The sequence below is a fragment of the Linepithema humile genome, chromosome 2 (assembly GCF_040581485.1).
Source record: "Linepithema humile isolate Giens D197 chromosome 2, Lhum_UNIL_v1.0, whole genome shotgun sequence".
NCBI lineage: Eukaryota > Metazoa > Arthropoda > Insecta > Hymenoptera > Formicidae > Linepithema > Linepithema humile.
Window position 1 is genome coordinate 2,705,714 of NC_090129.1, and position 15,299 is coordinate 2,721,012.

General features: G+C 38.0%; 2 protein-coding genes across 2 annotated transcripts; one reads left to right on the forward strand and one right to left on the reverse strand.

The window, feature by feature from the left end:
* The first annotated feature begins 151 nt into the window (after positions 1-151).
* Cdc45 (cell division cycle protein 45) lies at positions 152-4,785 on the forward strand. The gene is made up of 9 exons (XM_012376325.2): positions 152-619; positions 1,056-1,208; positions 1,300-1,509; positions 1,582-1,755; positions 1,870-2,108; positions 2,178-2,514; positions 2,601-2,995; positions 3,067-3,143; positions 3,220-4,785. Exons 1-9 carry the CDS (start codon positions 569-571, stop codon positions 3,282-3,284), a joined length of 1,701 nt encoding a protein of 566 aa, XP_012231748.1. The 5' UTR covers positions 152-568; the 3' UTR covers positions 3,285-4,785.
* LOC105677539 (nucleoredoxin-like) lies at positions 3,912-15,288 on the reverse strand. The gene is made up of 9 exons (XM_012376236.2): positions 15,179-15,288; positions 14,837-14,996; positions 13,576-14,410; positions 5,843-6,112; positions 5,559-5,659; positions 5,163-5,358; positions 4,886-4,976; positions 4,645-4,784; positions 3,912-4,470 (listed from the first exon to the last, which is right to left on the reverse strand). Exons 3-9 carry the CDS (start codon positions 14,059-14,061, stop codon positions 4,240-4,242), a joined length of 1,515 nt encoding a protein of 504 aa, XP_012231659.2. The 5' UTR covers positions 14,062-14,410; positions 14,837-14,996; positions 15,179-15,288; the 3' UTR covers positions 3,912-4,239.
* Positions 15,289-15,299: the final 11 nt, after the last annotated feature.

The window sequence follows — 15,299 nt, forward strand, 5'->3', positions numbered from 1 at the left end:
AATTCATCGCAAAATTATAACAATCCTAGTAATGGACAATTACTGATGAAAACATGTCATTTTTGTCGACATAATAACGTTATATAACAAATGCAATGTTAATTTACTATCGTTGATATGACAAAATACCATAAATTCCGCGTCGAAAAGATAAAAAAAATAGTCCAAATACATTGAACCAGATCCGATTCGATTCGATTAATCGTGATCAGCTGTTACAGATCGATTGCAGGATTACTGTTTACAAATTGTTATGAAATAACTGTCGTATCGACTAATCATTGTTTCTGACGCTGGTTTACAAAGCCCGTGCAAACGTGGATAACACGCTGTGAAAATTTCTGTTTTGTCTCGCTCACATAGCGAATTTTGGTAAAATCGGATTTACAGCCATGGCGCTGGAAATAGCCTCCTGTCGACGCGATGACGGTTGTGCCATCGCCGCGCGCAACGGAATGCCTTGTGACCGACGGTTTGGATTTTCGCGCTAAATCGCGCACATGCTGAGACATTTGTACAAAACCGTCGCGAAACCTGCAATGTCTCGCGTGTCGTAAACAATTGCAACATGTTCGTGACGAATCTAGAGAAGGATTTCTACAGCGTGATACAAAAAAGTGTAAGTTTGTGTTTTGCCTTGCTCCGCAATACCGTAATCCGCGTCCTTCATATAGGTTACACCATGAGGTTTCCTCATGTCTTTACAAGTATTTTTAACAATCTTGCGGTTTTTTTACAATGTTCTGGCTATAATACTTGTCGTCCTATTTAATGTCGTCCTTTGTTTCCGTGTAAATTATTATTATGCAAAATTATGTCACTTTGAGCGTTAGAGAATTGGAGCATGCACGTTGTTCCTTTCTTCACCATAAAAATGTGACACAAGCATTGTATAATATCTGGTTTGATATATTGGACAATATACTGTCAGTAGTGTTCTTTATTAAAAATCTTTTTTATATTCAATTTTAACATATAGAAATATAAGTCCGACTTTAATTGAACAATGTTATGTAGTGATGCAGATGTGTCTAATGTTCTTGTCATTATTTTAGAGGTGTTTACTTCTGGTGAACTTTGACGTTGATGCAATCAGTGCCTGTAGAATATTACAACAACTTTTTAAAAATGATCACATAATATATACTCTTGTATCTGTGCGAGGCATTCAGGATATGGTAAACGCTTTTGAAGAAAATTGTACAGAGGTAATAATATAAGACTCTTGAAAATATACTTACTATTACATGTGCCATTGATGAATAATCTTTAATTTTATACAAAAATTTCTTGTTTCAGATAAAATATGTTGTTATGATAAACTGTGGTGGTACCTTAGATTTAGTGGAATTACTTGAACCAGATGTTTCTGTAGTATTTTTCATTCTCGACAGTCATAGGCCTTATGATTTATGCAACATATATTCAGAACATCAAGTATGCATTCTTGGTAAACCTGATGAAGACAATGAAATCCCAGAATATAATGATATATTTCGAGATGATAGTGTATGTAATATTTGCAACAAATTGCCATCTTGTTTAGTTATTTCTTCTATAATTCTCTCTAATTATGTGTAGTCAGATGAAGAGGACCCTAATGAAGAATCAGATGATGAAAGTGAAGACAGACAAAGCAAGAAACGAAGACTGAATGAAGAGGATATTTTGAGACGAGGCGAACGAAGAAAATGGGTTGAAAACAGAGCAACAATTCTTTTTAATTATACACAATATAGTTATTATGGCAAATCAGTGAGTACTATAATTAAAAATTAGAATAATATAACAAAATTATGTTTTGTAATTTATACATATATAACATTTCTTTATAGTTTACTTATATGCAACACTTTTTTTATAAAACAGAGTGCGATAGTAGTTTTTGAAATGGCTTGGAATATGTCAAAGGATAATTTAGATATGGCATGGTGGGCCATAGTTGGTTCAACAGAACAATCTATTCTTAATAAGGTGGAGTCACGAATATCTGTTCTTGAAGAAGGTTCTCTTCAAGCTCATGTTTCAAGGTTATCACACAGACAAGGTGTTGACATTGATAAGCAACAACAGCAACAGAGTATTGTTAAAGTCACTTACGACAAAGAGTATCCTTTCATAATTGCATTTTAGTTTGATAAATATGTTGCATTAATTTCCTTAATGATAACAAACAGCCTCCAATTAGCATTGTATCGTCACTGGACTGTTGAAAATAGCTTAAAATATTCAATGTCAACTGCAGTGTCGCTGCGTCTTTGGTCCATTAGAGGGGAACAACGTTTGAGAGAAGTTTTAGCCGAAATGGGTTTACCTCTAGTGCAATCCAGACAACTGTTTCGTGCAATGGATCTTACTTTTAGACAAGAGTTTAGACAGATGGTTGAAAAGCTAGCTGGCAAATATAATGTCAATAGTGTTATTGGCACTAGTTTTACTCTCCAATATGGTTATCGTTTTAAATATTGTGCGTCGGATATGGTATATGCCATGTTGGCTTTACTGGATTCCACGGTAAGTTAATTGAATATTGATACTTTCATCGTTAATGCTTTTGGTGCTTGTACTTTTTCCAATATACACGATATTTTTCTTTGCAGACAAAGGACAGGCAACCGCAGCGTTGTTTCTTAGACGCACTGGACTGTTTGTCACGCACGAAAAAGGACGTTTTAGAAGGCGGCATAGAAAAAGCAAAGCTTATGCTTCTCAATATTTTTAAAACAGCACAGAGTATACTGGAAGCTAAGCAAGTGAAGAAGTTCGGTTCCTTCTTGTATCTCGAGGTGCCAGAAGGGAATATTGACACTCATTTATTCGCGCATCCTCATCCTCTGATTATGCTGGCACAATTTGCCCTCAAAGCATACGTAAACTCTTCGAGAAACAGACGTGCTTCTGAATGGCCTCTTGTGGCCTCTGCGATATTTAGTGCAGAAGAAGAGACGTGCCTCCTTATTGGTATACCGCCAGTTTGCGAGGATCAGCCTAGAAGGTAATATTTATAAGCGTGAACGAAATTATATAATTTACGTTCTTTGAGAATTAATTGTTAACTTATTATAGTTTATTTGGAAAAGCGTTTGAGCAAGCTGCGAAGAATAAAAATTGTTACATTGAGGCAGACTACTTTGATACTACAAGTAAGTATGAAACTAGAATTCATATGCTGCATGAGTAAAACTGAGTTATATCTAAAAATTTTTTTTCTTTTTGCAGTAATAAGACTGAAAGTCGAAGAAAGACCGAAATTTCTTGATGCTTTAACAGCACTCCTTACGTGATAACCATTCTTAATGCATAATTATTAGAGACGAGTAGTATAACAATCACATTAAGTAAATTTTTAACTAAAGTGACTTTTAAAACGATTTAATGCACTTTATTGTTTATGACGTACAGTACCTTTTTTTTAAAACGCGAACTCTCATTGTACAATTTTTTTTTAACCAGCGACGGTGGTAGCTTTATATTTGTAAAATATTTAATATAAATTAGGACTGATATGTAAATCAATGATACGTGAATCATTCGTGTGCAAGTGTGATGTGTTGTATAAAAAATGTTAGGATCGTAACAGTAAGAGATAAGGTATGAAAAATTATCCCGTTCTAATAATATCTACATTAGCAATTTAAAAGACATGAGATTAAATAATTTTGTAAAAAAGAAATACACAAATAAAATCATTACATTTACTACATCTGCGTCAATACTATCAACATTATTATTTAAATTTAGATTAGCTTACTTAAATTTATTTTACTTATCAAATTGTTTCGCTAATAGAAAATACAAATGTATATAATTGTATATAGAGATTGCATAAATCTTTAAATTTCTATGACAAATGTATAAAACTCGGTAAACTACAACAATGGGCTATTTCATAAATATAAGAACTCCCATAGTACGCCTACGTGGCATTTATTACGTAATATATAATATATTAACGTATTCGTGTGCGTGTACGTACACTTAAAAATACAATCTGATCGATTTATTTTTGGCTGTGGTATAATACATATCTTTTGGTTACTAAAGAATTATAAAAGAAGTATAATTTACGCGCAAATTTCTCTACGAAAAGAGCGACAATATCACAGAGACAGGAGTATAAAAGAAAGAGAGTGTGAAAGAGAGATCTTTTTCATCTGATTCGAATAACTTCGAACAACTCCTTCTCTTATAAAATTTGCCAAGTACAAATTTTGTGCTCAATTAACGTTTTATGTGATTTTAGGCCGGCACGTGTTCCTTTGTTTTTGATGTTTTGTGCACTGCCGCTATTTTATTTATCGGCAATTGATTGTTGAGAAATCCATCGACGAACTGTTGTACGGAGTCCACCGTAATTTCAGCGCCGTACTCCATTACTACGTAGATCCCTCGCGGAATGTCGATAGCGGTCAAAAGAGGTACTGCGTCGTCCAAATCAATGAATTCGCGGAGAATATCCGAAGTTTCACACTGCATCAAGGAAATCGTTAAATGTACTACTTTACTTAGAAGCATTTTATATTTAAAACTTTTTTATATTTTCTTATATATAAAATTGAATTGTTTCTAACCCTTTAAAAAATATTTTAGGAAAATTATATTTAATTCACCAACATTAAACACTACTTCATTCATGTAACTTACGTCCAAAGCTATATAAAATTGCAATGTATCATCATTGGGATCATCATAATTTGGATCATAATCCGGCTGATTCTTTCTATATGCTTCTGCAGCTGGCAATAATACGCTTTCTCCAAATTGAATCTCACAGTCTTCTCCCTCTGTAAAATAACAGGATGATCAGATAAGTTATCTTTCAACAAAGTTTGTTCTCTTTCTTAGAATAGTAAATACAAATAACATATTTTATTTGTATTCTTACCAACAAACAAGATAATAGCCGGAGCATCGTGTAACGATGTAGCGTACTTTTCTGTTAAAATGTTCAGCAATCTACTTGTCCAGGGAAAGTTCTGAAAATTTAGAAAATAGCTATAAAATTAACAATACGTTTAATGATTAAGTAAAAGAGCTAAATGTATTTTGCAGAGAATATAAATTTTTGAAAATAAAGTATTTCTCATATTTTATTTGAAAATCTCTTATTCAGAAATCTCTTGTAACGTAGTAATTATTTAAAAAATTTGAATACGAATTACCAGTCCTTCCGGATCTTCGATTAACTCGGCGCGTCCATCCAGAGTGATTATGTTATCGCGAGGATCCAGAATGACCAGAGTTGGGATTGCTTGAACGTCGAGAGCCCTAGCCAATTTTCGACGTCTTTCTTCTTGAGTGAAAGGTATCCTTAACCAAGGCATTGTTTCCGTGTACGCATTATAGGAGTCCTCGCTCCTAGAATAAAAACAATTGAAACCCTTCACAAAAGAAAATACAAAAAGGACAAGAATACTGTGATATAGTAAGAAGTGTATAGAAAAATCGAGCCGTCGAATAAGAAGAAAGAAATACCATGAGATAAGGTGGCAATTGAAATGGCAATTTGAAAAATGAAATGATGACTTATGTATGAAACTATCTTAAAGCAAACTTACCTATCTGAACTTACGAAAATTACTTCGAAATCGTGACCTCTCTCTCGGATTCGTTGATATGTGTCCACAAGTTGCGGGGTGAATGCTTTACAAGGTGGGCACTAAATAATTGATAAAAAATAATTTAAATCAGTATTTATAATTTAACTAATTTTAAGTAAGATTAAAGAGTTTTGTCAAAAAAAATCAGTAGCTTTCGTATAGAATAAGATTTATTTGATTATAATTGCTAGAAAAAGCACAGTGGAATACTTTATCATTTACATAACTCGACGGGTGCTTACCCAATGTGCACTAAAGTAAACTCCCTTGAAACAATGACGGAGCTCCTCGTGCAACATGGGTTCATTGCTGCCGCGGGCGCCGCACGGCAAAAGAGGTCCATCCTCAAGCGTGGCTTTTGGATGTGGAGGTCTCCAAGGGAATTCCTCGCCGATGGGATCGGCGACAGTTCGCTCCACTCCACCTCTTGTTATTACAGACCCGTTGGTGCCCTCCAATAAAATCAACGTCGGTACGCCCGCTTTTATCCGATACCTTCGAGTGAGCCTTGTCTGAAAAATACGAGAGGATTAATCTACTAATGTACCGCAATCGATCGTATCAATGTATTATGATTGCAAGACCGTAATTTCTCAAGCAAGAAAAGTTGATCCGCGTTACAATAGCTGTCTTTCTATAATTCTAATTAATGAGAGAGAAAGTAGAAAAGGGAACTTCTTCAATTAATTCGGAAATCAAAAATCCAGTACTTCGCAAAACTTTTTTTAAACAATGTTTTTTACATATCAAAATCTGATGAGAGACAAAATATTTTCGCTAAAAAATGCAGTTACGATATTTTCAATTCGTACTGCCAGATCTTCATTTAATTTTATATTATTCGAAAGAAAAAATATAAATACCGTAACAGCTTCAGTCGGAGGTATTGCATTAGCAACGCAGCAATGAATCGCACAGTTAATGTTTCTCAAGAAGTAATAAGGGTAATGGACTAAAAGCTGCAAATGGAAGGCAATTAAGAGGACGGAAATATATATATCAATGCATAGTTCACTATACGCGCCGGAGATCTTGTTTCGCAAATGTTGCAAAGCGTATTAATTACACTAATTGCCAATATCGCGTACCCAATTAATTCTGTACAAAAAGCACAACTCGTGCATATTGATCTATCTCGCGTGGCAAGTCCCTACATTTAGCGCTGAATAGAGGCAATCCTTTTACAAAGGAAACGTAACAGAAGAAATATATCATCGTAATTAAAATAGCAGTGTGTACGAACAGCCTCAGAATAATGTATGTACGTCACTAACGACCTAAGCGCACCTCAATGGGAAAAATCCTTTTACACCGTTAATTTTAATGTACGACCCATCTCCGAATCCTCCCGCTTTCGTCCTTTCGTTATTTCCACGTGTAACCGGTGTGTAATAATTCTCGCATTTTATATTTTTAAAAGACCTTCATTTATGTTACTGTCTCTTTTCCAACGTATTACGGATTCTAAAATATTAGACTATCACAATTTTGTCATGCCATCCAACTGTTCAATATTCCCCGGTGAAATATCAATATATATATATTTTTTTTTCGAGACGAAATATATTGATATCGTAAAATACATTTCCCCCTCAGTATTCTAGCTGGCAAAATTCGCTGACGCGGCTCTTCCCGCCGGTCGGGTGTCGTGATTGAAGCGAGAGGAGAGTCGCGCGCGGAAGTCTAAACCTTCCAATCTACCCCCGAAACTGTATTAAGTCGGTCGACCCTCTTCTCCGCGATCCCCCTCCCCTCGCCGGCCCCCCCGCGGCTCGATATCTCGAGGGAGGGTTTCGGACGATTTCTCGTATCGCGCAAGATACCCCGTTACGACCGCGCATAAGGCGGGGGTGCGGAGGATGGATAGGACAAGCGCGAGGCGAGAGAAGGGTCCGTAGGTGGATAGCGAGCGCGGAACGCGCCGTACGTTATCGCGAGTACTTTTGCAGGATAGGTAGGGTGAAAAGGTCGGTCCGCCGAGGGGAAGGGCGGGGGGGGGGGAAAGAAGGGGGTGACGGAGGTGCTCCGTCCCTTCGTACATTTCCCGCGCGGCCTTCCCGTTCTCGCTTCCCGCGTCACATGGTGCAGCCACGACGGCGTTTCGCGCTCGCCCTCGCTCGGAGTCTCGGAGCGGTCGATAACGCGTGCGTCCTCCCTTGCTCGCGCTGCCACCGTTCGACGACGGTGCTATCGTTATTTCCCTCGCTGATCGCCGTACACTGAGCGTCATAAACGCTTTCGTTATTAGATGAGCGCTTTCTGGAAGGAGGCGCTATATCCAGACGTTTAATAATAGGATGAGCTGTCTAAGATATAGAAATTAAAAATTCATTCAGAATTCGAAAATCTGCACAAGTCTGATATTGAAGTTTTTAAAAACTATTTAGCATAAATTCTTACGTATCACTTAACTTCAAATCTCGTGTCAACTGCACGTTGCTTATTCCCTTATATTTTAGACAATTTTTTATTTATAAATATCTGAATATCCGACCGTGATGTATTCTATACTAAAGTTCTCGTTTAGTGAAGAGCGAGCATTTATGCCATCCAATGTACGTTCCCAACCATCGCGACATTGCACTATGTTCCTATCTTTCTTCCTCTTCCTCTCCCTCTCTCTCTCTCTCTCTCTCTCTCTCCCTCTCTCTCTCCTCTTTCGTCCACCCCGCATTCTCTCAGGGCCTTTCCCTCTCGTTCGCTGTCCCGGCAAAATCCCTCGCCGCGGTTAAAAACGAAACGTGGGGGAGGAGAGACAGGGAGATCACTTTTGACTGGTTCGCACGCGTTCAATCGTGTCCCGCATGTATACAGACCGCAGTGTCTAACCCGACGCCTCTGCCATACGCTCAACTGCAGCCGTCGCGACGACGACCGCGTGTTCTCCCTTCAAACTCCCCTCATTGTCTACGGGCATTGCTCACGTTCGCAGATAAGCGATGTCGCGTGTAGGCGGCTCGTTATAGCAGCGCGGGATACGCCACTTTTTGCGGTCCTAAATAATCCTGTAATTCGATCGAGACTCTCCTCGCCATTCTAGAATGGAATACAAAAAATTTCAAATATTTGAAATCATATTCCAGTCGATAAATTTCTATTTCAGCTGTTAATAATTAATGAAGAATAATAATACTAAGTTAAGTATAGAAAATTATTAGTTTTGCACAATGCTTACTTGTGACAATGTTACGGAATTTACATTTGAACGTCGCAGCGTCAAGGTGGTTTCTTTAGCGTACCTGAATCTATAATCTCGTGAGAAATGCCCACCGTGTTTCGGCTGAACAATCTTCGGTCCAACCTTTCGCCGCAAAGCAGATTTTGCCGCACGGAATAATTTGCACAGGCGGAACGGAAATTCTTTGCATTTCCTGCATTGACAAAAAGCATTTCAAATTCATTGATTCACTTGTTACGTGACTATTCATAATCTTCGTCTAACGAAGGGCAAGCAAGTTCGATTATGAAAAAAAAGCTCGTGACACAAAAGAGCTTGCGTCTCGCCGTGAAAAGGTTGATGCACGACGATAGCGCGGCTCAACGTCGCGAGATTCGTTTTTCTCCTGAAAATACGGGGACGGCTTTTCATGCGAGCAATTTGTGCATTCACCACTTTCCTTTTGACCACGGACTAATAGGCCGTGCACAATTCATAGGCATGTACTGCAATAAAGAGAAAATGTAAAACAAAGCTGGGTCCGCCGTGACATGGAAGAGCGATAAGATTTCCTGTCCACACAACTGCACTCGACATTGTAAAGTTAAACGACGTATGTACAATACTTGTATCTTTTTCACGATAAATTTATATTTATTTTCAGAATAGTTAACGAAGTGATTGTCTCTCTCTCTCTCTCTCAAAAAGTATAAGCGATATTTTAGATGTATAAATTGCAGCAATGTACCCACGCATTCATAAATTTATCAATAAAATTTTGATCTCCTATTCATCATATGCAAATTGACAATATAATCATTTAAATGCATACATTGTGAAATTTAACGCGACACTTTGCATTCATCGCACATGAATAGATTTAATGAAAATGAATTATTTTGCATTGTCCGCGCAAAATGCATAATCTATGTTTATACATCTACGCTTATCGCGCGCGTTGTGTTGTTCCTAAAAAAATCTTGATTGAAACAGATATTGAGTGCGTATTTATCTTCTCGATATTCATTTTAGAAGATTCTACTCTGTCATAAAATCAAACCCACTCCAATATTAAAAAAAAAATTAACCTTATTAATTACTGAATCAATATTAATAATTATCCCTTCTTTTGTTTAATTATTAGCTAATGCAAATGCTTATCAACACGTACTCAACGCATAAATGAGTCTACATAATCACATCACACATGAGAATCAAAATTAACAATTTCAACGTACGGGTCGAATGGACGATTAATTTCAGAGAAAATCAAAATTACAATCTATTTGATATATTTAAATGAAATAACAGAGAGATTTAATGGAACGGATTGAGATGGAAATCGCAATAGCTACCTGTCAGTTTGTACGATAATTTAATTAGCAAATTGCGTGTAATTAGTGGAAACTGTCGAATGTACACTAATATATCTCTGTAAGGGACCTCGCTGTATAAATTTACAATTCGGTCGATTGTTTAACTCTGTTGTGTACAGAATTACGTTATATTGCTATACAGCTGTCAGATCTTTGATACACGCCAGTCTGGAATATTTCAAACAGTTTACGAGACGTTTGTAAGAAAAATGTTTAAACAGAATCTCAAGTATGCTACTTCACGTTTGAACCGCGAACTTTATCGTAAAATTATAGTCGATATTTTCATTAGACCATTAACTAAAATTAAAAATTTTACTATCTCTTTTTGCCACATTACTAAAATTCACTAGTTATATTGTATGATATACGAAAAAATTTACTAATTTATTAATAGTAAAAAATGATTTATGTTTTAATCAAAATCTTTGCATTTTATCGCAAGATTAAATGTCTTTTTTTACTAAACCTTAACTTGCAGTCTTGTAAACTGTAAGGTTTATTTAAAATTAAATAGCGCCTATAAGAGAGAGTTCGCGTGCATTATAGTCGGGCGACCAGTTCGATTTTGTGTCGCGTGCTTTTCGATCGATGCTACAACATCGTGAAAATACATATTCGGGATATAAATCATCGTCGGCATATTCGTAGGAAAAAAAATTGATTTCTCTCATTGAAATTTAAAACAATTACTCGTGCAGAAGAGAGAAAACGCGCAAGGAGATAATTAAAATTTCATGACTTTTGTTTAGATTTTCAGTCCATTCCGAACTACAGCTGCGATTCGCATTCGCTTCATCTTTCATACACAAGCTCGTGTATGTACAAGCTCGCGCGAATGAAAAGAAACATACACACCGTGCAAGCTCATTCCTCTCTCACCGCCGCCCCGTCTCTCTTCCTCTTCCGATTCCTTTCATTATCGCGTGGAACGAACGAGAACGCTATTTGAGAAAGATATGGGTCGTCCCTCCCCGACGTCGTCGGCTCGCCTTTTTCCTTTTTTTTCTCCTTTCTCGTTAACGTTGCTGGCGGGTAAAAACGTGCGTTTTCTTACGAAACGATTAAAACGTCCCGAGCTATGAACAACCTCATCGCTGATTAAAGCGTTGAAGCGGCGAACCTCCTAGACACGGTTATTCACGGGATGTGCGCAGTCGAGTGACGTTTCCTCGTGCGGGAATAAAGAAGATGAAGGACCACCGAAAATGCACGGAAGCGAAAAAGACGAGTAATCGGGTCGACGATGATGAGCAACGTGAGTTAGCGACGCGCGTCTGTTTTCTGTAATCTCATCAATCGAGACTGAACGTTATGTCGTTGTTTCAACATCATTTATCGTGTTACAATAAAACTTCTGTAAAAAAAAAAAGAGTAAAATTAATGTATGAAAATGAATTTAGCAAATGGAGAATTTTGAATTATTTATTCCGAACGTATTAATGCGATAAATTTCCTTACTAATATAATAAATGAAATCCTCTTTGTGTCATAAAACGCCACGGATCTCTTAAATATTATATAATTGATCTCTAATTTTTCTTAAGTCGCGGCAATCGATTAGCTTTGTCTCTCTCATTGTTAACGAAACTGTCACAAAGCATCGGTAATTGCAACGAGACGCTCTCAAAAGCGATTTATGCGCAGAATTAATGAGCGAGGACCAATCGCGACGCTGCACTTGACGTTGATTACGGCTAAAGCGCTTATCGTTGCGGATCTCTCCGTAATTGGAGCCGATTAAATGTACGTATTGTACCCTACGTGCATCCCCATTATAAACATCAATGAGTCTAAAGTACCCCGGCTGAATAAAACATAAAGTGGCCCACCGTTTGAACATTTCAAATATTTGTGTTGCATTCCGTACGCATTGTTTAAAGTTCAAACTGAAGAATTTTTAATAATTGAACAATGAATAATATCTGTACAAAAACTAGCGAATAAATTTCATAAAATGAAAAATATTTAATCCGAGACTTAATTACTGGGATATTCGAGATAGAAATCACGGATGAACTGTTCAAGTTTGTGGTACGCGCGCCAGTAGTAATTTTGTTATTTCTAATGAGATGTGAAAATGAAAGTGTCTAAAGTAGAAAGCAGTTCAAGACATAAAATGCATTAACACACGCATTTCACAACAAGACGCTTTACTATGTCTAAAAGCTTCTACCACTCCTCTTAGCTATTCGCACGCAAGGCCATTCTTACAAGCTGTACTTTCGCAATTTTCTTCGTCGCCCCCGTTCGCCCTGCACCACCGCGCCGTATCAACGACGACGACGACGACGACGACGATAATGCATACCAGGAAATGGTAATGGCAGAAAGATCGCGCGGGTGGATAATACATCTCGAAAGTGCACGCGACCGACCTCCGCGCCTGGCGCGTTCACAGAAATAAAATTCGAACCTTAAATAGCGCGAGCGCGTCTGCGAAGGGATTAAAAGCCTGCGCTTGAAATGAAAAACACACGTCGTCGTGTGCTGTTGTTTCAGTCGGAATATTAATTCCGTGTGCGCGCACAATTCGCAAAATCCTCGCCTAAGGTGATCTTTAGACGCGTTCTCATTAAATCCGACATCGGGGTTAATGCGCTTTCTTCTTGAATTTTAATGTATCGGAAAATAATACTGTTATTGAAGTTTCAAGTACAGAGACTTCGCGAGATATTTTTATCCTGAGAGGCAACTTAATTAATGTCAACTGCTGGATGGATACATTTGTGTCTGCTGTATATATTTCCTGAAATATATAAGGACCGGTAAGACGAAATTAAATTTCTCGGCCATTTCTGCCATTTCTCCTCGAAACGAGCAAACTTTTAACGAGATCAATACAACCGCTACAATCGGTTGAAAAGTTTCGTCGCGATAATAAAAAGAGAAACCTACTCAAAGCTACTCAACACGATCGCGCGGCGGAAAACTTTTCAATCTCTCCTTTCCGTTAGGATTAGCGCGTGGAGTTTTCCGGTGGTCGAACAATTTCAATGAACACTTTGAATTCTGCGCTCCGACAATAGATTACTGTAGATTACGGATTTGCTAGGGTCCGAGAATATATCCGTTTTATACCTGACGCAGTAAATAATCGATGTTAGCCTAAAATAAAGAATTATAAATGATTACTACTATAACAGAGCTTTATGCACGCGGCAACAGTTTGAGCGCAGCAAACATCCGGAACTAATGACGAACCAATGTCAACAGTGGACAAAAAGTTCCGACAATTCGTTCTGCAGAATATCATTCGGTGAAATGTCATTTCACGTACCTTTTAACACATGCGGTACCTTTTAATCTTTTACACAGGAGTATCGTAAAAAGGGCGGAAAGAGAAAACAAAAAAGGTACCGAAACACGGATATCGCCGAAGCGCAATAAAAAAGGAAGAACAAAAGATTTAAAAAAAAAAAAAAAAAGAAAATCCTCTTACCTTCCTTTCGTAATCCCGATTCGGCACAGCGAGCCAAGGCAAATCGGCTACATGGGCGCGAAAGCTCTCCTCGAAGTCGAGCACGTCGGTCACGTTGCTCCAGAGAACCACGTGTACCACCTCGAATCTCTTCCTCCTCTCGCCGCGCTCGCCGACGCCGTTGTTGTCCGCGCCGTTAACGTTCGAGTAGAGCTCGACCAGCTGACGCGTGAAGTCGTCGCAGGTCGCGCCGGGGTTCACGAAGCTGAAGTACATGCCGATGATCTCGCAGACCGGCTGGCCGTCCTCGTGGATGAGCGAGGTCGCCGTCGAGTCAATAGACTTCTTCATGTCGTTAACCTGACTGCAACGTGCAAGCTGTTTGCCGAAGAGCCGATGTTGCCAGTACAACGGCTTGCCGGCAGCGGCGGCGCCGGTCGCCGTCAACGACGGCTTTCTCACGGCATTCGTCGGAGATACCTGTTCATCGTTGATACACGCGGCCATCGTTCCGCTGCACGACTAAACTCGTTTCATATGCCGGCGACGCGCGCCGACGAATTCTCCGACGGAGAAAAAGGTTGACAGATTTGCCGCCCGACGTCGCTCCGATCCACCGTACAAACTACCGACCGCACACCACCGCACACTGATGCAAACTGATGCAGCTCGATTCGTATTTTACTAACTCGCGCGACTTCACATTTGAGTGCAGCGACACCGGTGATCAAAACCGGACGTACCCGGCTTAGCGCAGCCAATCGCTCGCAACATGTTTCGATAGTATCGAATTATGAATATATCATTTCATTTTGAAGCGTAATTGCATTTTGCTCGCTTTCACCAATCCTTTCATCTAAAAATCAGATTAAAAATTAGAAAGCCGAATCCAATAATCATGCCGTTAAAGTTATTATTGCCTTTTATCTTATTTAATGAAAAACGATCTTAACATTTTAAAAATTAATCTTAGAGAAAATTCTTCTAGAGTGAATTTAGGAATAAATAAATTTAGACAAAGAGAAAAAAAAGGAGAGTAAAATAGCAAAATTTTTCTATGTATATGCAATCTATAAAAATATATCAATGAATATATTATCAATATTTATTCCTAGAGAGATTTTTTTCATTCCTATTGTGATCTCGCAGCTGAGAATTTGCATTTGCATCGCAATTAATTAATCGTGCATGTATAATACAATGTAATTGGATAAAAAATTATACCTGCACAATACGAATGTAATGCAGAAAAAAAAAGCATAATAACAACGTCAGTACTTACATAAGATGTTTAATTGCACTATGAATAAGCAGTACTCGTGCATACGAGATCTATTGTGCTTCGGCATTATCATGCCAATAAAATATGCGAAACATTGATCGATACGTTTATTCCAGCCGCGCTACTTGCATTTCCAATGATACAGATATATATTCATTTACTGCAAAAAAGGATACAAATATGATGCAAGAAAATCAGTAAAGATATGCATCCGAAACAAAAAGAATGAAGCAGAGAAGAATCATGATCTGCATATTAACAAGGTATGCAGTCAGAAATATTTAAGTTAGCAAAAAGCAAATATAGATCGTATATAGAATATATGATATAAATGTAACGCACGTCACAACTGAAGAACGGAAAATGATCAGCTCAAATGACATATGATGACATTTGACAATGTTATGCGCCATTACTGCACCGTAGTGTTCCTTTTACTCTTTCTTGTACTCTGCACACGTGA